This window comes from Triplophysa dalaica, chromosome 4 (genome assembly GCF_015846415.1).
Source record: "Triplophysa dalaica isolate WHDGS20190420 chromosome 4, ASM1584641v1, whole genome shotgun sequence".
Lineage (NCBI taxonomy): Eukaryota > Metazoa > Chordata > Actinopteri > Cypriniformes > Nemacheilidae > Triplophysa > Triplophysa dalaica.
Window position 1 is genome coordinate 17,677,642 of NC_079545.1, and position 22,889 is coordinate 17,700,530.

Consider the following 22,889-nt stretch of genomic DNA (forward strand, 5'->3'; position numbering starts at 1 on the left):
TCTTTGTGTCTGTTCCTGTGCAAAGATTTGACACAGTTTAAATGTTTTTAAAGCTGACAGAGCAAGATAACAGATAAACGACAGCAAAGATGACAGAACGGACAACATCTAGTACGCCAGCACGGACGACACAACAAAACGATAGTAAAGTTGACAGAACCAAACGACAATAAGGACAACAGTGAAAAAGATGGCGACAGGTTTATAAAGACTAATGTTTAATACAAGACACACAGCAGTCGACACATTTTTGGCACAAATGGAACCCCACATGCTCTAACCATTGCGCTACAGTTTCAGTTGTCTGGTTTAATATGAAGTATACCTTAAGTTTTAATATATGTGTTAATGAAAAAATCTAAAATTGTTATTCACAAATACTCTTTTCGTTTGTTTTTCAAGAAAGCATGCAAGATACTGAAGAAACAATTCAGCATATTATAGTAGAAATGCCTGTTTATGACATCACAATACCCTGAGTGGGTGGTGGAAAACAGCTAATGAAGCAACAAAGTTCATAATTATTGCATTACACAATGATGTTAGTAGTTAACTAGATAAAAAACATCTGCTTGTGCTGGTCTTTTGTAAAAAACAAACACAACATCACAAACACAACATCCTAATTGACGACTCCTGCTACAGTAACATCCATAGTTCTTCCTTCATCATGCACACCACTCCAGCTATTTGTTTCATTCGTAGAGAAAGAGAGAGCGAGAGAGAGAGAGAGAGCGAGAGAGAGAGAGAGAGAGAGAGAGAGAGAGAGAGAGAGAGAAATTTCAACAGTCACAAGATCTAACGTTAATCCTATAAATTTCCCCACTTAGTTTAATAAACCAGAATGATTCCTTTAGACAATGAGACACATTTTTTTTTAAAAGAACATTTATATAAGATCGAGACTGTTCATTTATTCGTTAATTTTGCACAAATATCCTATAAACCAACTCTCCAAGCTTTATCCTCAACTGAAATCACGTCATATTGTATGCATTAGGGACCCAGATCTTTTTACTACGACAGGCTCAAACCTAGGTGTTTTGAAACGGAGATCATGATCAGATCAAAAACACTTCATTGTGTTCTCTTGCGCATTATTCCCACGTATCCCTAAATCCCTGCACTCGAACGCTTTTAATGCGTGCTAATCATAATAAAAACGATTATGACGGTCAAATTAAAGGGCTACACCTAATCGTGCACGCGTGTTACTATGAAACGTGATGCGCTGCCTAAAACAAACAACGTCCCTGTTAAGATATATAAGTGATGCATGCCGTATTCATAACGCACCTATTATTAGTAAAGTACTTACTGAATACATATGAAAACACACTGTAGCAAATATAGATTTCATATAGAGACGAACAATTGAAACTGATGCGTAAATACCCGAATGCTCGTTTGGTCAGTTGATGTGTAACGTTACCAATGCAGTACACGTATACATTTCAGGTTTGTGCACTGACATTAATTGTGCAATGAAATAATAGGTCAATTTCCGCTTAAATGATCATAGAGATAAAATGGTACAGCAGAAGAATCTTACCTCGCTCCTCTGTGAGTTACAACGACAGCAGCAGGCAGCACACTCCTTCAACTTGTCAACAGTATGAGCGGATGATTCCACGATGAGCTTGCTGCATCTTCCACAGATTTTTCAACTCACTCCTCACTTTTTCAAACCAAACGTGTTATAATAGGAAGCAAACGATAGAATTTAAATGGGAAAAAATGACTCGTAAAATGTCACTATGCTTACAGTACGGGCAGCACAAAGAAACCCTATCACTTTTATTGGATTCTTCCGAGGCTAAGTCTGACTGCCTGTGGACGCTACTACAAGTGCGCTGAGCTGCAGCTCTTGTGCACAGATAAAGCGACGTTTTTTATTTACCAAGGTAACGTTACTGCATCATATCAGTACACACACAAACTGAGATTCAAGTTGCCATCAGGAGATTTTAACTAGACATTTGAGAAAGTTGCTATGGGAGATACAAGTAAAGGATTTAAGTTATCAATGTTGGTAACCAGTCTTGAGAGACAGAATGAATTAATACCATTAACGTAATAAGGATTATTAGACAGCATCATCTCTAATGAAAGACGCACTCGAAATCCCGCCCCCATGCCGTTGAGGGAAAACATTTATCGTCATTTGTTGATGAATCTCTGCGTTAAAGAACAGCGTTTTAATTGGTTATGTCTCTGCCAACAAAAGTGAAAATGCTTGACAGAATTTAAAATTCGGATCAATAGTTTAGAGAAAGTTAATTCCTCCTCAAATTATATACGTGTGCAATTAAATAAAACAAATATTACACACATGTGAAACAATTGTATGGCAATGTATAATTCATATATTAAATAAAATAGTATTTACTTAGTACGCTTGACACAATTCTCATAAATTATTAATGTACAGTTGACAACAGAATTAGGATTCTGATCTGAGTTCAGTTTCTGATAAGTCCCATTCTCAGTTATGTTTTAAATGCAAAATAAATGCTGCTTCCTGAACAGCTTTTATTTGGGCGGTGCTATCTCCGCTTTCGATTGACAGTCTAGCCAATCAGAACCGCTTTTGTCAGCAGACGTCAACGTGAGGTTAGTTTAGCCCTTCGTGTAATAAATATTTAGCCAGTCTTATTAGATAACGTATCACTCGCAATATCAACAGAATGATTTGGTCATGAACACATGGAACTGTGAGTAATATCTCAGATAATTTGTTATAGCAAAAGACAAATCAAACTCGTTGCGCTAATGTTTTTTTTCGTGTTTGATTTAGCCTTCCTGTTAGCATGTTTGTTAGGCAAATGCTAGCCGGCTGTCTGTCAAACTCTCATACAAGTCTGACATTAAACCTACAAAATAATTTCCAATGGCTCACCTATACGGGGTTACAAAGGAAGCATTATTAATTTAATTGAGGTAGAATGGGATAAATTAAAACAGGGTTTTTGTCAATGCTAATTGTTATTAACTGGTGGTTTAACATAGCTATCAAATCATACAGCATCAAAAAACTGAATCTGGAAAAAAAATTGTGTTTTTTCAAGCGTGTGTTCAGTCTGTAATGGATTGAGGGCAAAGGACAATGTCATCTAGTTTTTTCGGTTATTACACTACATTTATTTATGTTATTCTAGTATAAATACTGTTGCACTGAAACCACTGAGTGTATTTTTTGCTTGTCCGAGCTTCAAATTCATTTTTGGTATTCAGGACAGTCTGTCTTAAGTGTGTAGAAGTCAGACAGATATTTTTATTTTGGTTACTCTCCAGAACTGTCCTCTTGCGTATAACTTTTCCTTCTATCCAAAATTTATGATTTAATTCTTCTCTTCCAGCACCTAGCACGTCCCAGCACTGACCTCAGACCTCACTGTGATTGAAAACTCCTGCCTTTAGTGACCTCCTCATGTGCATCATCTTCCTGAAGTTTGACCCTCGGCCTGCAACTAAAAATGCCTACAGGTAGTGCACCTGCTCCCAGAAATTCTGGTGGATCTCGAGATATGAGTAGATGGGAGACCTGTCTTATGCATTTAACTCCTTTTCTCTGTTCATATAGATGTAAATTTACTCATCTGATTTGAACATGTGATGAGAAGATAGCCAGATAACATTAACAATAACATTTACAGCCATTTACATCTGAACCTTAACAATATAATATATGCCTGTACTTTTAATTGAGAAGTTTTTTTGTTAAATGTTGTGTTTCCGTAATTTACCCCAGACTACAAATCGTTGTAAGATGTGGTGTGTTCTGGTGTGTAAAATGGTATGAAATCAGATAATATGTAGCCCAGTTGACATCTACCATAATTATAAGCTCTCAGTCCCCGAAGGACGCATCTCTTTGTGAAGGTTTGCAGAATTCCAAGAAATCTCTTAGGCAAGCTGATCTTTTTCACAATAGTTGTGGCTTGCTGATCAGTGAGTCACTAGTGTTTCTCAACCTTTATACTGTATGTGATCACTTGTGTGCTATGCTAATGTAACATGTCTTCTCAATACAAAGAGGTTACCTCTGTTAATGCATTCAAATTGTAACAGGCTACGCTAATCAAGATTATTGCCCAGCAAAATGTAATTTCGTTATCTAATATTAAGTCAGTAACAGCGTTTCAGTGTCACAGATGACATACGTCAAGAAGGATTTTTTGCATTGCTGTGGTTCATATGATTTAGGTTAGCATGACCTTGTTTACAGAACTACTATGAACTGTAATTAAGGGGCGTACTCACATTTAGCCCGGTTGCTCTCAACTGTGCCTGAGTGCGATTGCCCCCTCCTCCCCACTCCCCCGCTGGTCTGCACTCACATTGCTGTTTACCATCCACACCCGAGCACGCTTTCATCATTACGATGCGACTGCTTCGATTCAAACTTAAACATAGCGATCCCTATCAGCACAACAGGATCCATTGCAATATTCATTTTGGGGCTTTTTAGAGATGTTTAACTTCAGACCGATCTGCTTAAATTATGCTCTGGCCCACCTTCTGCCAAGCGAGCCAGGGACCACCAAATAAACCATGCCCGGGCGCGATACGGAGCGATCAAACTAGTCAAATGAACCGGGCTTCTTCAGGGTTCTTATCCATATAATGCACTAAAACGACAAAATGACAATGAATAATCATGAAATATTTATTTTATAATGAGCTACTCCTTTGTGACAAATAGGTCACTTTCACTTTAATAAATTATATGCAGTAGTAGAGAGAGGATAGCAACTACCTTTCTTACCATTTGTTTCTACATGGTATATTTGTCTGTCTGTTTGACTGAATTACAGACACAATTTCTCCGTTCTGCCGCTGTTGTCCTAAACCTTCCAGTAGATCACCATTTCTATTTGACCTCTCTATTTGACAAGCCATCTCTAGCCATTTCTCTCTTTCAATAAGAATAAATACCTCTCAATTTGGGCTGACAAAGAGGGTGATAACCTTGCCCAAGGTCTGGTGTAATTGACATTGTCAGCCTCTTAAGTCGTTTTTTTATGCTTAGGAGCTTTTCTGCTTTGCAAGCTGTCTATAGTACATATTCCTGGGGAGCCTCAAGCATTGCAGATCAATCTGTGAAGCCCCAGGATATCGCATCTCTCTCTCTCTTTCTCTCTGTTTCTCTCTGCTACACTTCTTCTCTGTCAGCCTGTCAGGTTCCGCAGGTCTCCATGATCTTATTAAGCCATTAATACAAGGTTTGCATTTGCTGCAAATGAGGGTAGCGAGGCAGAATCTGAGACCTGTGCACACTGACACACTCCTGTAATCTCGGTTTCGCTTTGGTAAATGCAGTACATCACTATTAGAAGTTCACCAATCAGGGATTTTGTGGTGAATGTAATAACATTATAATCGGCTAATGCAGTTTTACAGTACAACCAGTACAGATTGCTAATATTTTCACTCCTGCTACACACTACAAATCGATTGAGTACGATTAATAGCATGACTGGCACCACTTTTGTTAAGAGGACGTGAAATATTCTCTCTAATCTGTATTTGAATCTTAATTTGTTGATTTTTTGATACATCCATGCAGAAAAAAATACAATATTAACAATTAAGGGGCGGTTACCCGGAGAGATGTTAGCTTAAGCCACGACTAGGGCTTTGTTAAATTAGGATATTTAGGTAGTTTTTACAAACATACCTTATAAACAAACGTTATTGGTGTGCATTTTAAGACAGAACAATGTCACTAATATTTTAAGATCTGTCAGTGCAAGCAGTATTCAGTTAATACATCTTAAACATTTATTGTAGTCTGGGACTAGCCTAAACCCTGTCCGGGAAACCACTCCTGAATGTTTCACAATTCCTACACTTTTATTATTTACTTTGGATGTAACAATATTATCGATATTGTGTTATCGCAATAGCAAAATTGTCTCAATATTATCATGGTCACATGACTGTACGAAAAGATACGTCTTCCGGGCCTAACAAAGAGAATGTTAGAAAAAATAATAGGGGTTACTTTTGTCAACAAAAATATTTTATTTTTTAAAAGGGATTTTTAAGTCATATCTCTAAGCAAGAGTTATGATTGGAGGACAAAGAAAAGAGGATGCTTATGGCACGTTTCCAAGTCATCATTTGTCATTTTAAATATTTCCAATAAACACCGTAAAGTGGACTTTATACCGAGGTGTTACCATACAGTGAGATTTTGATATTGTTACATCTAGGTATGCCCCAATCCACCATTTTAGCTTGCTATTCCGATACCTGAGATTCAGTATCGGCTGATACCGAGTACCGATCCGATACTTAGGTAAAATTGCTCAATTGCTGTAAGCACTGTATGCAACTGTATGCACTGTCCAAGGAATCAGGCTCAACTTAAACAATAATTTTCTAACCCTGTAAAACAAAATAACAAACAAATTATTGACAAGTTTAGTGAATTATAAATTAAATCAGCATCAGTGCAACAATTGTAAAATATAACAACAAGTTCACTAGCTTAAACCTGACATTCAAAATTAAAGTGCAAATAGCAGTTAAACATCCAAAACGAAAGCAGCTTAATAAAACAACAGCTTCCCCTAGCTTGGTTGACGTGTCCAAATAAATTAGGGATGTGGCCTACTACTAATTTGACTGGTAGTCGACTAGTCTAAAACTAAGAATGGCCCAGAAGGCGGTCCAAGAACTTTGTGTAGGGCATATTTAATAATAGCCCATACATTTTAAAGACTAAAGAATGTGTAAATCAAACTGTCATATCCTTGCACTTTCCTATGAAACTTTTATGATCAGTAATATTTCTGCATTTGCGGATGGGCCAACCCTGACTGGATCGATTTAGCAGCTGTAAGATGTGACGTGATGAGCATGTGTTTGCTTTGGTTAGTCTCTGCCTGGGCTCAAAATATGTAGCTAAAACAATCTTTTAAAATCAATTTTTTTCTCCTTAGTCTGACTCTTTTATTTATTTCAGTTTTTTAGGACTCTAAAAGTTCAATAAAAATCTTGTAATCAAATTTAATTACATTTTTAGTAAAAGTCTGTCTTTAACACTGAAATCATGAAACTTAAAATATTTAAAAACAATTGATTAAAAGCTTAAAAGGGCTAATTATAAGTTTGTTAACATTCTGTATGCGCATGCATTTTGGTTGCAGAAAATCCCGGAAGAGATAGCGTATACAAAATAGTCAGACTTGGAAAGAAAATAGAATTCCTTACCTGTATGATTTCGTCAGTCCAGCCTGTTCATTTAATGACTTGTTTAGCTTAAAATGGCATATTCAACCATGGTATTCCATAGGAAATAATACCATAATTTTTACCATTCCTATTCTGACATTCAACAACACAAAAACACGTTTTTGAAGGAATTGTCTCCTCCGTTTCACTCATTGCTGCTTTTTTCGACTGATTTTCTGCATCCAGTATGCACGCAGCTGGCAGTGACCTTACCCTGATCTCGACTCCAAATTGGTCTGTACAGAATGGTTAAGCATGGCTCCAGTGAAATTATCATTATGGCACTTTGATATGACATTGTTTGCGTAAAACCTACTGTTTTCTTCCTTCACAACCCCCACAACTAGATCTGACTTAAAATTAAAACCTCATACACTTTTAAAAACTATAAATAATTCTCTTTTCAAACATATTGTTTTAGAATGTTATTTAAAATGTTTTTAAACGAAACATTAAAATGAAAGTCATTTGAATTATAACATCTTTTATTATAACACATTTTCTTTGTGTAATCGACTGTTTGTTTTCAGTTTAGACTAGTAGGAGCTGTACCATTTAAACGACTAGTCTCGCACATTGTCACCGATACCTGATCTAGAATTTTATTCAGTATCGCACCAATAACCGATACAAATATCGGATCGGTGCTACCTATTATTTACATATTTATAGGAGTAGACATAAAAAGGAGACAATAAGGACACACGTAGCAGCTTCACAGCATCAGCATCACAGCTGAGCCTCCTCTGGGCTTACGGTGTGTGGCAAATCAGCTAAAGTTCTCATGGGATCAGTCTGAGATAAACATATTTAGGTGCACATGTGACCTCACTCATCTAGCGCTGCCAGGCTCCATCTCTCCAACACACAAGGGAATCCCAACCAAACATCAGCCTGTTCATTAAGCATTGTCAGTTATCATTTACATTTATGCATTAGGCAGATACTTTTATCCAAAGCGACTTACATTGCATTATACTATACATGTTTCTAAGTATGTTCATTACCCTGGGATCGAAACCCACAACCTTGACGTTGCAAGCGTCATGCTCTAACCACTGAGATACAGGAAAGCATATGGAAGGACATCACAAAGCAAAGCACGCCACTTTGTGATTTAATGAGACTTGATTAGCGAGGTTGTGTTACTGTATTCTATATAAAAGCGATAAGTGTCGGAGCAGATGGTCGAGCGGTTCGTGCCCCGACATAAGGCGCTGGTGCGTCCCGGGTGACCCGAGTTCGAATCCCGTCTCGTGGTCCTTTCCCCGACCCCACCCCCTCTCTCTCATCCACTTCGCTTCCAGTCCTCTCCAACATCACTGTCTGTCCAATAATTAAAAAAAAGCGATACGTGTTGTTATGGAAATTAAATGTTATGTATATGATTGTGCTGTGCAGGAGATTGTGTGATATGACCTTCATCTTTTTTTGCTACTGCAGGCTTATTCTGGCTGCTAACAGAGATGAGGTTTACAACAGGCCATCCAAGTGTGCAGACTTTTGGGGCAGCAACAGTGAGATTCTCAGCGGTATGGAAACTCTCATTATTTAAATAATAGGCTAATATTTAATGGATGGTTTTTATTTCATCCTCATCATTACTTTCCAATCGAGACAAACTGCATGGCTAAAGTCAGGTTCCAGAATGCAAGTTTTCCAAACCTGGCAATTGAGAGAAAATGTACTGACCTTGAAACTATGTTTTTTTTTTTTTCAAGTTCATTTGTTTCTTATGACGATGCAATTGTTTAGTGTTTTTATTTACATGTTGTTGACAAACAGCACAGACAACTCAATAATAATTCAAAATCAATAGTAATTCAAACACAGTAAAACTCTTAGAATAGTTTGTTAGAATATATAAAATATTAAATTATACAAATGACCTTTATGTCAAGCTTTGTTCACTTTTCTTCCATTTTACAATTATAGTATTTTATGTATTGCTTCGACATTAACAGTCTAAATATAATTTTTGGAATAATAAGGTTGCAGCAAAATAATACAATTTCAAACAAAATGTCATTTATTTATTTATATATTTATTTTATCTATGGCGTAACATGCATGGGTCAAGCATCCAAATATGTTATGGGGTCACTGTAGGCTTAAAAAGTTAAATGTTCTATATTTAGGTCTATATTTTTCTCTTCAACTCTGTGTAAGCTCTAAGTCATACAGGTATCATAGTTTTTCATCCACCTGTAATCCTTTGGATTTTTATTCAATTCCACTAATCCATTTTCCTCATGCTACTTCTTGCTGGTCTACGTTGTATCATCCAGGGAGCTTAGAAAGAACGTTTTGTCCAAATAAACAAAGACTATTTTGTCCATAGGAAACGCAGGGAAACTTTTAGAAGATAAACTTGTGTTATCTAGTACAAGAATATGGTGAAGTCTCTTATATCCCTGCACAATTGCAATAGTTTTACTTTTCAGTCAGTGTCAAGGATGTTATGTGAATAATTTTACTTTAGAAAAAGAAATAATTGTGTCCATTGTACAGATTCAGCCAATTGAATGCTTGTCTCTATTCTGTTAAATAGCACATCGCAGAACAGAAATCAGTTATTCCCTTGGCTCCGAAAGGTAGTTACAGACATTTGTTCCTCTCTGCAATCTCTGGGTCAGACAGCACGGGACTCCCCTTTATTGATGGCTGCTGTAAAGAATGGTGCCAGAGATAAATTATATTAGAGATAAAAAAGGGGATGCTACACGCATGTGGTTTCTGCCACTCTCATATTAATCTTGAGTACCTATAGAGTAGAATTGCATATTTCGTATCTTCGAAGAGTATTTAGTTTGATCACATAAAAGATAGATACAGCTGTACGATTATTTATATATACACGTGCACACCCATTGCCAACAAAAGACAGACATGCGGTTCACGTCCGGCATCTCTCAAGCTCCATATCAGTTTCAAACGATCTCCAAATCCAGCGTTACATCCTCTGTTTATATAACATTCATCATCCAAATGCAGCGAACAAGCAAACACCTGAACTTTCACACAAGTGAAAGTGATGTCTGCGCATGCTCCTTCTCCTGCACTCCTTGCTTCCGTGTGGGTGTGCTGCGGCTTTTCCGGTAGAATTGTCCAATAAGGGACTAAGAAAAATCGTTATGAAACAGTTTTATATGTTCGAAAAAAACTTTACGAAACCTGTACAATCGCTGGGGGGTTGTATCAAGCACAGATATACTATGTAATACGCCCAACTTGTTTTTTGACAAGTTGACAATGTTAAGCATGAGAAGACGGCACGTCTAACATTGTAAAGAAGTCCGAATGCATTACCAACCCTTGCACCACCCCTTTAAAGAAGCCCTTATCTGTCTTGTGGATTTCTTCCTAGGAAAGAGCGAGGGGCAACCTTCCGATCTCTCTCTTGAAGCCAACACAGAAGTGACTTTAATTGCAATTGATCAACTTGCCGCTACATGCTGGCTCTAAAAGAGAGCAGAATCTCATTGAGCTCCATGTTAAAATGGGCAACTTTTCAGCAGAAAAACACGTTTACAGCCTGGTACAAAAATATATATTCTGTTCTAGATATCCAATTTAATCCTTCAGGACAACTGTGAGGGAGGTGAAAAAAATTCTTATATTGAGGTAAATGAGGTGCATGGCCACTAGAATGACAAGTGGTTTCAGTAAACCAAGCGCCTTAGCTCTAACCCCGTCCCGCCTTTTTACGCATTTTCGATTATCCGGGAGTGACGCGCGATGCCAAGATGGCGACGAGCACCTACATTTGGCTTCATTTTTTCTCTTCACAGACACTACGTCCATATTTTATACAGTCTATGAGAAAGAGCTATAATGGAGGGTTTTGATGTTTCAACAGAGACTTTTGTGTCAGTTCTTCTGTACATGATTAGAGACTTTAGTAAGATTACTCTAGTAAGAAGTCTTGTTATTTGGTTATCATGGAGCTCTGTAACGCTAATATTTTAGATGGAATTTAGATATCAAGTTATGGACAAAAGAGTTCAACACTTTTCCTGTTCAAAAGACCCAGTTCTTCATAGACAGACCAATGTGCGGAGGGCAATGAATTGCTTTGCTTGTGTGATGTTTGTAGTATCTTGATGAATATATCTTTATTTATACATTAAATCATTCTCTGAGCATTCTTGAGCCATTCTGTACTTCTAAATCTTTTCGTTATTATAGCCAAGAGGGAGGATTTAATGTCCGTTTCTGTTTTCTTTCATTAGGACTGGACATGGAAGAAGGAAAGGAAGGCGGTTCATGGCTGGGAATCAGCAAGCGAGGAAAACTGGCGGCATTGACCAATTACATGGAGTGGCAACAAAATCCAGTCGCTCAGGGGAGAGGTAGTGATGATCTTTCACCCATTAGTATTAATGTATTTTTCTATTACCGAGCAGTTTGCTCACACACTTATGTATTACTCTGACAAATTACACTTAATAGTAGGATAATTCACCTTTGAAAGCCCTTCATCATCTGTACTTTCTGTCCAGGCAAGTGAAGATTATGTTCCTGGGTTTTTCACATATATTCAGGTTTTCAGGAAAGTCTTGTTTGTGTTTTTTTTTTTTTTTTTTAGAACAGGGTAGTTTGGTGTATAAAAACATTTCCCATAGATCAAGGTTCTCCAACCATGCTCCTGGTGAGGTACCGGCCGGAAGATTTCAGCTCCATCCCCAATCAAACACACCTGGACCATCTATCAAGGGTTGCTTGATAATTACAGACAAGTGTGTTGAAACAGGGTTGGAGCTGCAGTTTGCAGGACAGTAGCTCACCAGGAACACGGTCAGAGATCCCTATACTAGATTGATGTTTTGACCTGGTAAACGGCCATGTGGCGGCAGACCCTAAGGCCATGAACACACTTGATGCCTTCTTTGACAAGAAAAAGTTGACAAGAGCGTATTTTTAGTAAAAAAGGAAAGCTGGCAGCGTTTGTGCATGAAGGCAGCTCAGCACACAGGATTCATATAAGTAGAGTAACGGAAGTCTATTTGAATAATAAACAGAGACCGTCTTTGCAAAAACCATCCACATATTTAAAGGTGAAAAATAAACTTTAATTCATATGAAAATGTGTTCAAAGCAGCGCCTTGGCTGCCATTTTATTTTTTAGAGAAGGATCCTGCTCGACAACACGCTACTTTTTCTTGCTACTCGATTGTCATTGGTCAGCTGTCAAAAAAGATGCTTGACGTAGGGCATTTTCTTCAGAAATGTTGAAGTTTTTTAATTAAAAAGGCTTGGAGCTGCAGAAAAAGCTGTCCGTGGTGGTGTTTAAAAATAAGCTTTTTGGAAAACATGGTTTACTCCATAGGATTATAATTTAAAACAAATGCTGGCAGCTAAAAAAAGAATTCAAGTGTGAACTAGGCCTGAGTCTGCAACCACAGCTCTCTACATACACATCCAGAGTCACAAGCAAATTGTAGAAAAAAAACGAATAGTTTAAAAAGTAAAAAAGCCAAGAGGGACTTGAGCAAAGGACGTGTCCACAAATAAAAAATGTAATCAAAAGAATTCTACTAGATTTTGATGAGGTTGCACGACTATTGTTGATTCTCGATAAGTTTAAAGTCTGAACACAAACTTTTTTACTCATTTTATCAGGGCATTGCTGTGTGGTTGCTTGGGTATTCTGGTTGGTTGCTATTTGGTTGTTTACTGGCCTAAATCAAAGGAGCTCAGTGATATTGTGGTCCCTAGATATGATTCTGCTCCCTCCTCAAATCTGATACAAACACTCAAATAATAGCACAACTCTCAAAACTTGCCCAATTTCACCTGTCAATCATGTTTGTTGCACAAATATTTGGGGATGAGTTAGGCACCAAACTCATGGTTAGGGGATTAGAAAAAAAACTGTGTAGCATAAATACTGAACACATATACTTAAAATGTATACATACTGTATGCACTGTAAATCTCTTTGGGTAAATGCATCTTCCAAAGAGTTATTGTAGAACAAACCCAAAACATGAGCAATGATATAAGTGATGTTTGCCTCACCAAGCACCACTATTTACAGCCATAATAAATAAATAAATAATATACACTACCGGTCAAAAGTTTAGGATCACTTAGTCATTCTTCATTTCAATTTATTTCAAAATTTTAGAATAGTGGTAAACCTATAAAAAACATTGAATAACATGGTTGTAACTGTGGGATTTATGTTGTGACTTAAAAGCATCCAAAAACAAATGAACATATATTTTAGCATCTTCAAAGTAGTCACCCTTTGACTATCATTTGCAATGTTGCACACTTGACTTTTTATCACTCAGCTTCTTCGGGTCTCAACCTGGGAAAAAATTTAACCCGAGAAAAAAAAAATCATTTTTTGATGGACTCCTAGTGAGTGTTTTTTTATTATTTGGTCCAAGTCATCCATTTTAAAAATATTTATTTGTAATGCAAGACCAAATATGACATAACATGACAGAAAGAGAAAAAAATAATGTATAACTTTTATTAATTTATTCCTTAATATATATAAGTCTTTTCATTACAGCGAACCTATAGATATCGAACCTAACAGCTTTTGTGTAGTGTCGGAAGGTGATTGGACAGCTTTTATGATGTACAGTGAGGGAAATAATTATTTGATCCCCTGCTGATTTTGCTTGAAGTTTGTCTCCTTACAAAGAAATGAAGGGCCTAACATTTTTATGGTAGGTTTATTTTAACTGATAGAGGAATATTAAAAAAATCAGGGGAAAAATGTTATATAAAGGTTATAAATTGATTTACATTTCAGACAGTGTAATAAGTATTTGGTCTCCTACCAACAAGCAAGAATTCTGGCTCCACATATTGATTATGTGCCTATATGGACCACAGATTAGTCCTGTCACTTTAAGAAAATTATCCTTAATCATCTTGTTATGTATATAAAAGATGCCTGCCAACAGAATCTGTATCATCCATTTCAACCTCACCACCACCCTGGTCCAGATCAAATAGGTTTTAAAGGATGTCCGGGACAAGATTTCAGACCTGCACAAACCTTGAATAGGCAACAGACAGAAGCTTTGTGAGAAGGAGACAACTGTTGGTGCGATTATTTGGAAGTAGAAGAAATAAAAAAATAACTTCCAATTGCCCTTGGTCTGGAAAACCTTGCAAGATTTCCCCAATGGGGTAAAGATGATCATGAGAAAGGTTAAAGATCAGCCAAGAACTACGCAGAAGAAGCTTGTTAATAATTTCAAGTTAGGGACCACAGTTAGGAAGCAAACCATTGGTAACACGCTTTGCCACAACAGATTGAAATCCTGAAGCCCCTGCAAGATCCTCCGGCCCGTCTGTCTCGTCTAAAGTTTGACAATGAGCATCAAAATGATTCAGAAAATGCTTTGGCGAAAGTGCTGGCACTGCTGTGATACCAAAATTGACTCCTGTTTTTTTAGGGAGAGAAATGTTGACTATGACCCCAAGAACATCATCCCTCCAGAGAAGCACAGTGTTGGAAACATATTGCTTTAGGACTTTTTCTTTTCATACGGGCACAGGATGACTTCACCGCATTGAGGGGCTGAGAGACGGGACAGTGTACTGTAAAATCTTGGACAAGAACCTTCTCCCCTTAACTAGATCACAGAACATGGGTCGTGCATGTTCCTCTAACATGACAAAGACCCAAAACATAATGTCAAGACAACCAAAAAGTGGTTAAAGGAGAAGCACATTAAATGTCCTAGCCAGTCTCTCTTACACAAATAAGCCACACTAACAGAGCAATCACAACAGAGTTCGTTTTAATCTAACCAAACATGGCATATGTAAAAACACCCTTAATGTATATTCATATTTATAGATAAAAGTCCTTTCAGGCTTTCCTGAAACTCATAAGACTCAAAACAAACCTCAAGTGGATATATTTTAAAGTAATACCCCAATAATTTGATTCTTAACTACTGTTGACACTCATTCATGTACAGATGTATATAGCTAGCGAGTCTAGAGTCTTCTATCAGCTGTTTTCTGCATATCTCCTCTCATCTGAGCTGGTATTCTCACTGTCATCACTCTAATGTCTGTTTATATCCTTCAAACTGATACTGTAGTATGAAACCTCGCCACCACTTACCATCAATTGTCCATGTCAAACAGTCCTTCCCTCTCTGTTCCCAGGCCATGTCACTAAATATAATGCAAATATCTCAGCTGTTATGCAGATGGTTAAACATATCAGCAGTTGTGTCTGAGGTCAACTGCATGTTGTTTAACATGACTTTAATTGAGGATTGCACCTGTTTCGTCTCATGGAGTTTTGAGTAATGAACTGTCCTTTGTACAGCAGTTCACACACAGTTTCTCCTCCTACGCAATTCTAACTCGTAATAAATCGGATTATTGATACCTTCTCGTTCTCATTTCTACTCAGGTTACTTGGTGTCCAACTATTTGACCGATAACTTGGACAGTTTTGCTTACCTCCGGAAAGTTTCCTCAGAGGGTCATTTATATAACGGCTTCAATCTCTTGACTGCTGACTTCAGGTGAGTTGAGGAATGCAGTTTTCAGGTCGGTGCATTTTGTAAGCATCCATGCTTAAATGGTGAACACTGACGAAAGATATAAATGATTTGCAGCAATCTAAATTTGAGAATCTTTGAGATAATGTGTTTTTTTTCCACTGTCATTTTTTGTCATTTTGGCGATTTCAGTGTTACTATTCTTTTCCATTCTCTGTACTTTAAGGAGCTGTCCTGTTTATTTCATTTCTTTTTCCCAGATACATTAATCACAGCCGTTACACGTGCACTAGAGTTTTAGGGCAAGACATCATCACCCCATCCTTTAGCTCGCTGAAAGGCTGTCTGCTAATGTAGTGATGTATTACTTACGTCCGTGCTGTCATCTGGGGTCCTGGAGGGGCAATATTTGCCCATTCATCTCTGTCTCCTCAAACTTATATTTATAAACGGAATATGTGCGAGTCCCAAACAAAGTAATGAAACAGATTAAGCTAGCGGCGGGGAGTGTTATTCATTTGTTTACCCTTTTAATAAACAAGATCATTATTGAGCTTATCGGCCCTCCTATTCTTTTCTCAGCCACAAAGGACGAAATGATACATGTCCTGATAAACTCTGGAGAATTACAGAAGGGATTTGTGCCTAAATCAATACAGCCGTCTCCTGTAAATAGAGACGGCCTTTCCGTAAGAATAAAGAGCTTTTGTTTGTTTCTCTACAGGGATGTGACTGACCCGTCTGATTAAAGACTAATGTTTTATATGATATCTCGGGCCATTAAAAGATTTTATTATCAGGTTCTATTTTCAGACTCGGCTTTGAGAAGGTTCCATTTGGCTATCGCGGGGTATGTAGATATAAAAATGACAGTACTGTTCAAAGTTCAGGGTGTAACTTTTCTAGCTCAGATCGTCCTCTTTTTGTATTCCTCAGTTTTCAGATGTCAGGCAGGTTAAGATGGTGCATTATATTTTAAAGGGACACTTCACCCAAAAATTAAAATCCTGTCATTATTTACTCACCCTCTTGTCATTTCAAATGTGAATGACTTTCTTTCGAATAAAAAAAAACACAAAAACTGATATTTTGAAGAATGTTGGTAACCAGACAACATCTATTGTATGGACACAAATCTAATGTCAGTCAATGGGTACCGCTGTTGTTTGGTTTTTCATTTTTGGGTGGGCTATCCCTTTAAGGTCAGAGAGAGGGTAGAAAATTGTCTTAAAATATTTAATTATCAATGTTGTGCGAACTAAAAACTTATATTTTTCTAACATCATAGTCATAAAGGAGAAAGAACGTTCCATTTTTTTATTTTATTGTTTAGCAAATTGTATGATCTTTAACCATTAATCATTACAACATTATGATATTTAAATATCTAAACTTATGTTTAAACCTTAATCTAGCTGTTATTTGTATATTAAACAATTTTTAAACAGTTTAATTGTTAAAATAAGACTCTTTACACTTCCATGTAACCTTAATTTTCTTTGTCAGCTGTCCGTGGTTGACCAGCTGCACAAGCTGTTTAAGACTTTCTGATTCAGATCTTAAAGTTAATTCATCTTAGGGTGGTTTGGCATAGCAGTTAATAATAACCAGAAATAGGAACCACCTAACCTCAAGTCCAACTAAATGTCCTTGTACTGACTGTACTGTTCTTTGCCTCAAATAGAAGCGTCTTCCAAATAATTCCTAATTTTCTGAAAGACACCCAGTCATTTCTCTTTTAGCCCTACCACTTTATTACAGTGTATTTTAAAATTAGTGAAAATATGTAGCATTGTCTCACTGTAACCAAGCTTTTAATACAAAAACCATTGTTGGGGTGTTGGTTGGCATTAATACATCCTTAGAGGGCTGTTTGGTTAATGCATTAATTTCATTGAAATACTACACAAGGGTGCATTAGTGAATCTAGACAAGGCCATTAATAAAACCTCTTTTGGTTGCTTTTATAGACTCTGCTGACATGGTGTGTTTTATACTTAAGCAACAGAGGTAAAAGAGGCCAGTGCTGTGCTTACAGCACCGTTCAGCCATGAAAATATTAGCATTACCGTGGCCTCAAGTGCCTTACTGCTATAATAAAACTATTGATTTAAGAAAATCATTCTCTTTTATTGTTTTAAGCTAATTTATTAAGTGCATTGGACAGCCAGAATCCAGCATTGGAGCTCACTGCTTTGTAGCTATTTAAAGGAACAGTTCACCTAAAAAGGAAGAATTCCGTCTTCATTTACTCGCCCTCAAGTTTTTCCAAATCTGTATACATTTCTTTGTGCTGATGAACGCAATGAAAGGTATTTGGAAGAATGCTTTTAACCAAACAGCGCTTGGCCCTTATTATAGGTAAAAATGCTTACAGAAGACATTTTGAAGAAAGCAAACGGTTCTGGGGCACTTTTGATTACCGTTGTAATTAGGGATGTAACAATGTGTAAATTTTGGACAATAACGATCATCAATTCTTTCAAATTGGAAGCCGATAACCAATGTATTGGCCGATATACAGTATCTAAATATTAATATAAAATTTCCTAAGAGTGAAACAAAAGTGCGCAAAAAGTGGAAAGCTGCTTTAATTTAATTATGTTGAATGCAGAAATCAAGGTTCTCTTCTTTCCCCTGAAAATCATGTACAAAGCCAACTTTACACTAGTTAACGATTCTTTAACCTTCAAACTTTTCTGGTACATTTTTTTATGTAATAAACACATTATAGATGTTCTTACAAAGCAACCCAAAAATGTTCTTAATAGCCACAGTTCAAACGGGTCACAAGACGGAAAGCATTCAGACAGCATATACTTTTGTTCATTTAATTTTAAGTTTTGCTAATAGCAATAAGTGAATGATCACGGCAGAGAGATAGAACTGTACAGTATTTTAACTGTGAGCAACAAGACGTTTAACCTGAGGAAAGGATTTAGGATTTATCGGCTATAATATATCTGCCTTCATTTTATTATCGGCCGATATGATAACATTAAAAGTGTCCATTTTTATTTATTTATCGGGCATACCTAGTAGTTATTTTCCCTACTATACTAGTCAATGGTGGCAAGAACTGTTTGGTTACAAGAATTATTCCAAATATATTTTTCGTTGCTAATCAGAACAAAGATATGTTTACAGATTTGGAACTCGAGGGTGAGTAAATAATGACAGAATTTAATTTTTCAGTGAACTGTGCCTTAAATATACAGTAAACTTTGTGTTGGGTTTACAGATAAGCAAAAGTTCCCCTGTGCTCTTATTCATCCTAAAGACGTTAGTGTATCTCTGCATTAAGGAATATTAATTTGAAGATTCCAAAAACAGAAGTGGTTTATCTGAAAGTCACAATTCTGCATATTTATGCTGGGCTATATACTTATTTTATTCCTTGTACTTATGCAAGAGGCTATAGCTTTCCACGGGTCTGTCTGTGTGTTTGTCTGTCTCTCCGCTGTGGTGTGCCATCACTGCCAAAGTGTTTCAGCAGCAATATTGAGGTGCCTCTCATATTGCTTTCAAAACCCTTAAATTGGCCATTTCTTATTTCACAGCTATTCTCCTGCTGTCTTCTGAGCCAATAAAATGTAAAGTGCAAAGCAACACTAAGAATTCACTGCTGAAATGGAGCTGGGGCCAAAATTAACTTGCCAAATGCTAAAAGCAACTAAGACTTGGCATTTTTTAGGGGAATGGTTGGAGGCTATCTTAAGCATAATTAAAAATGCAACATAAGGATTCAGAATTTAAGTTTAAGAATCCTAGTGATCTGACAAATCTGGAAAATTTTACTTTCAAGATTTTCAAGAATTTTTCGTTACTTTAAGTATTTGTTCACTAGATTTATGTGTGTAGAAACCAGCAATCCTCAGTGCTTCATGTTAGCACCATTTTTAAATGGATAGTTCATTCAGTCACTTCGGTCATCATTTACTCACCCTCTTATCATTTCAAGCCTGTATGACTTTCTTTCTTCTAGAAAACTGAAAGGAAAATATTTTGAAGAACAACAGCGGTACCCTTTCACTTCTGTTGGATGGACACAAAACCAATGCAAGTCAATGGGTACCGCCGTTCTTTTTCAACATTTTTCAAGTTATCTGCTTTTGTGTGCTACAGAAGAAAGAAAGCCATACAGATTTGAAATGACAAGACAGTGAGTGTAAATGATGACAGAATTTTCATTTTAAGCTGAACTGTCGATTTAACTCTATAATTATGTCTGTCATTTATTAATACATGTAACCCAAAACCCACACCTCTAAACCAAGGGGTGACTGCAAAAGTCCTTTATAACAAGTTTATTGTCTTTCTAAAACTTCATGCATTGACATTTATATCAAAATGCAAATTCTTCTTAGTGAACAGATTTGTCTTTTTTGTAGGTAATTGCTTACTGTGTAATAAACAAACGTCAGCAGTGACCAGCTTCTAATGATTAGAAGGAACCCTCAAGATTAAAGCTTTGTTTATCATCTGATTTATTCTCTTGTCCTCTTTACTTTTTAATAAGATTGTTGCCTTATGTTGTGTTGACAAACGCACAGCGCACATGTTTAGCTCTGTCTCATTTTCAAATTTTATGCAAATGTTTTTGCATGTTTAGATGATCTGGTACTTTTAATTGCTATATGTGTTGATTAGTATTTGGGCGCTGACTTGAATTTTACATTTCTGCATAGAATCTATTTGTATTTATTACATACCTTATATGGGGGGGCACGGTGGCTTAGTGGTTAGCACGTTCGCCTCACACCTCCAGAGTTGGGGGTTCGATTCCCGCTTCCGACTTGTGTGTGTGGAGTTTGCATGTTCTCCCCGTGCCTCAGGGGTTTCCTCCGGGTACTCCGGTTTCCTCCCCTGGTCCAAAGACATGCATGGTAGGTTGATTGGCATCTCTGGAAAAATTGTCCGTAGGGTGTGAGTGCGTGAGTGAATGAGTGAATGAGTGAGTGTGTGTGCCCTGCGATGGGTTGGCACTCCATCCAGGGTGTATCCTGCCTTGATGCCCGATGACTCCTGAGATAGGCGCAGGCTCCCCGTGACCCGAGGTAGTTCGGATAAGCGGTAGAAAATGGATGGATGGACATACCTTATATGATATCTGTGTCCAGGATGACAAAAATAGATATAGTTTAATTGTGTTTTAGAATGAAGGAACTAACCGTTTTTTCTCATCATGTTGTTGGATGCAGGGCCAATGAAGACACATTGTGTTACTATGGAAACAAGGGCAGTTCGGAGCCCATTCATCTCAAAGCAGGTTTGTTCAGACCCTCAGTTCGCGCTTTGTGGAGAGACGCCAGTGGTCTTGAATAAACCACTGTTGTTTGTTTCTTTAAACCTGTACTGTCTACATTGCAGACCAGTTTCAGTCATTCGGCACCAGATTTGTGGGCGTGGCTTACACAGACAGAGCTTACAGGAAGTGATGGATGATTATGTTTGTTTCGGCAGGAATCTATGGGTTGAGTAATTCACTTCTAGAAACTCCATGGAGAAAACTGCAGGATGGCAAAAGACTGTTCACCAATGTACTGAGTAAGACACTGCCCCCTAATGGCTTAGTGCAAGAACTGCTGCAGATTCTCAATAATGAAGAGATGTAAGTGGACAGTATTTTTTTTATTTCTTTTTGTGAACAGCTCTGCTACAGTTGTGTTGTTTTTAAGACGGGCAGTATCTCTTCCAACACCTGTCTGATTTACAGTATAAAATAGAGCACTTCTCTGCATCAGATGTCAGACAAAATGACAGCATGATCTGGCACACTTATAGAAACTTAGATTTTCTTTTTTAGAAACACCACAGACCCAGCACAGGAGAATCAAGGCGTGGGCTACAGTAAGGCCATGCTTCAGGCCCTGTCTGCAGTGTGTGTGCGCTCACCCGGATACGGCACAAGGTCAGTGTCCCGCTATGCCAGAGGAGACGAGATACAATCTTCCAGTTAATACTACAGTAAATGTGAGGTCTAAATGTTTTCCTGTCTGTCTGTCCGTCACAGGACCAATACTGTAATCCTCATCGACAGAGAGGGAAACGTGAGCTTCACAGAACGCACCATGCTAAATTGTGACATCACTCAGTGGAGAACCAATAGCTTCAACTTCAAACTGCAGGAATGAGGGCCAGACGTCAGGCCAAGGGAGGAAAATACCTCACGCTGTGCCTTTCTCAATAGCCCTCTGCTCAAGCCATGTAGCAGTATTATATCTGTCAATGTGACTTTACTTTGACTTTCCTGTTGAAAAAGGAACGAGAATAATTGCTATTGGGAATGATTTGATATTATTGCTACTGCTCCTTTGGGAGAAGGCTTGATTGCACTTTGTTTTTTATTGTAATTTCTTTTTCAAGGTTTCTTCAAAAATGGGATGTGATTTGAGTGCATTTGATCCTCTCTGCAATTCTAAATTGTTATGCAAGAAAGTATGAAGAATATGAAACTAATGTAATTCCTCATACACAGAATCCACTGAACCACATTAATCAAGTGTAAGTCTCATTTCATGTTGTTGGGGGAACAAAGTGTTTACTGCCAAAGAATCATTGTCAGTCACGGCTGTTTATAAACAGAAGAAAATAAATCTTCAGTCTTGCACAATGTACTGTAAACTTTATTTTGCTTAGGAGGAATGGTGTTCATTTACTTTTGTGTCACAAGTGTTACTCAGGAACACATTGAAAAGCTAATTTCAAAAATATGAATGAGAGAAATGTTATTTTAAATATAAATACTTTGCTTGCCATACATTAGATGGAAAGAAACATTTGGGACAAATTACTCATTAAAACTAGTTTTTGAGTGTCTTGACCATGTGCATCTGGTTTGCTTCTATTGTTTATAAAAGCAATCGCTTAGATTTTCAAATCGCGACCTAAATATCTTGTCGGAGCTGACTTCACTTCAGCAGAAGGGGAACTCAAAACGGATGTGGGATATGTGGCCCCAGCTCAGTCCTGTGCATTGCAGACCTGTACTATTTCCTCTTGATCTGGTGTGTGATGAATATACCCTTTCCTTCTTAATAAAGGCTTGAGTTATTAAACTAAACTATTACACCTCTTACATAACAAGAACATCTGTGTGTTACGAAAGATATTTCGACTGCCGTGTTAGGAATGAATGATAAAAAAGGATGTCTG

General features: G+C 37.3%; 2 protein-coding genes across 16 annotated transcripts in view; one reads left to right on the forward strand and one right to left on the reverse strand.

Annotated features, from left to right (window-relative positions):
* Positions 1-1,872, reverse strand: part of arvcfb (ARVCF delta catenin family member b) — a 198,536-nt gene extending 196,664 nt beyond the window's left edge. For 5 of the 15 annotated variants that reach the window (XM_056745037.1, XM_056745035.1, XM_056745032.1 and 2 more), the window contains exon 1: positions 1,553-1,871. The gene's annotated coding sequence lies outside the window, so the exon portion shown is untranslated. Of the gene's footprint in view, positions 1-1,552 lie in introns of all 15 variants that reach the window. The other 10 variants (XM_056745043.1, XM_056745041.1, XM_056745042.1 and 7 more) reach the window with 4 other exon arrangements.
* A 701-nt stretch (positions 1,873-2,573) lies between these two features.
* tango2 (transport and golgi organization 2 homolog (Drosophila)) lies at positions 2,574-22,347 on the forward strand. The gene is made up of 9 exons (XM_056746880.1): positions 2,574-2,714; positions 3,360-3,486; positions 8,686-8,774; positions 11,475-11,594; positions 15,644-15,758; positions 20,936-21,003; positions 21,198-21,345; positions 21,541-21,645; positions 21,748-22,347. Exons 2-9 carry the CDS (start codon positions 3,431-3,433, stop codon positions 21,866-21,868), a joined length of 822 nt encoding a protein of 273 aa, XP_056602858.1. The 5' UTR covers positions 2,574-2,714; positions 3,360-3,430; the 3' UTR covers positions 21,869-22,347.
* The last annotated feature ends 542 nt before the right edge of the window (positions 22,348-22,889 follow it).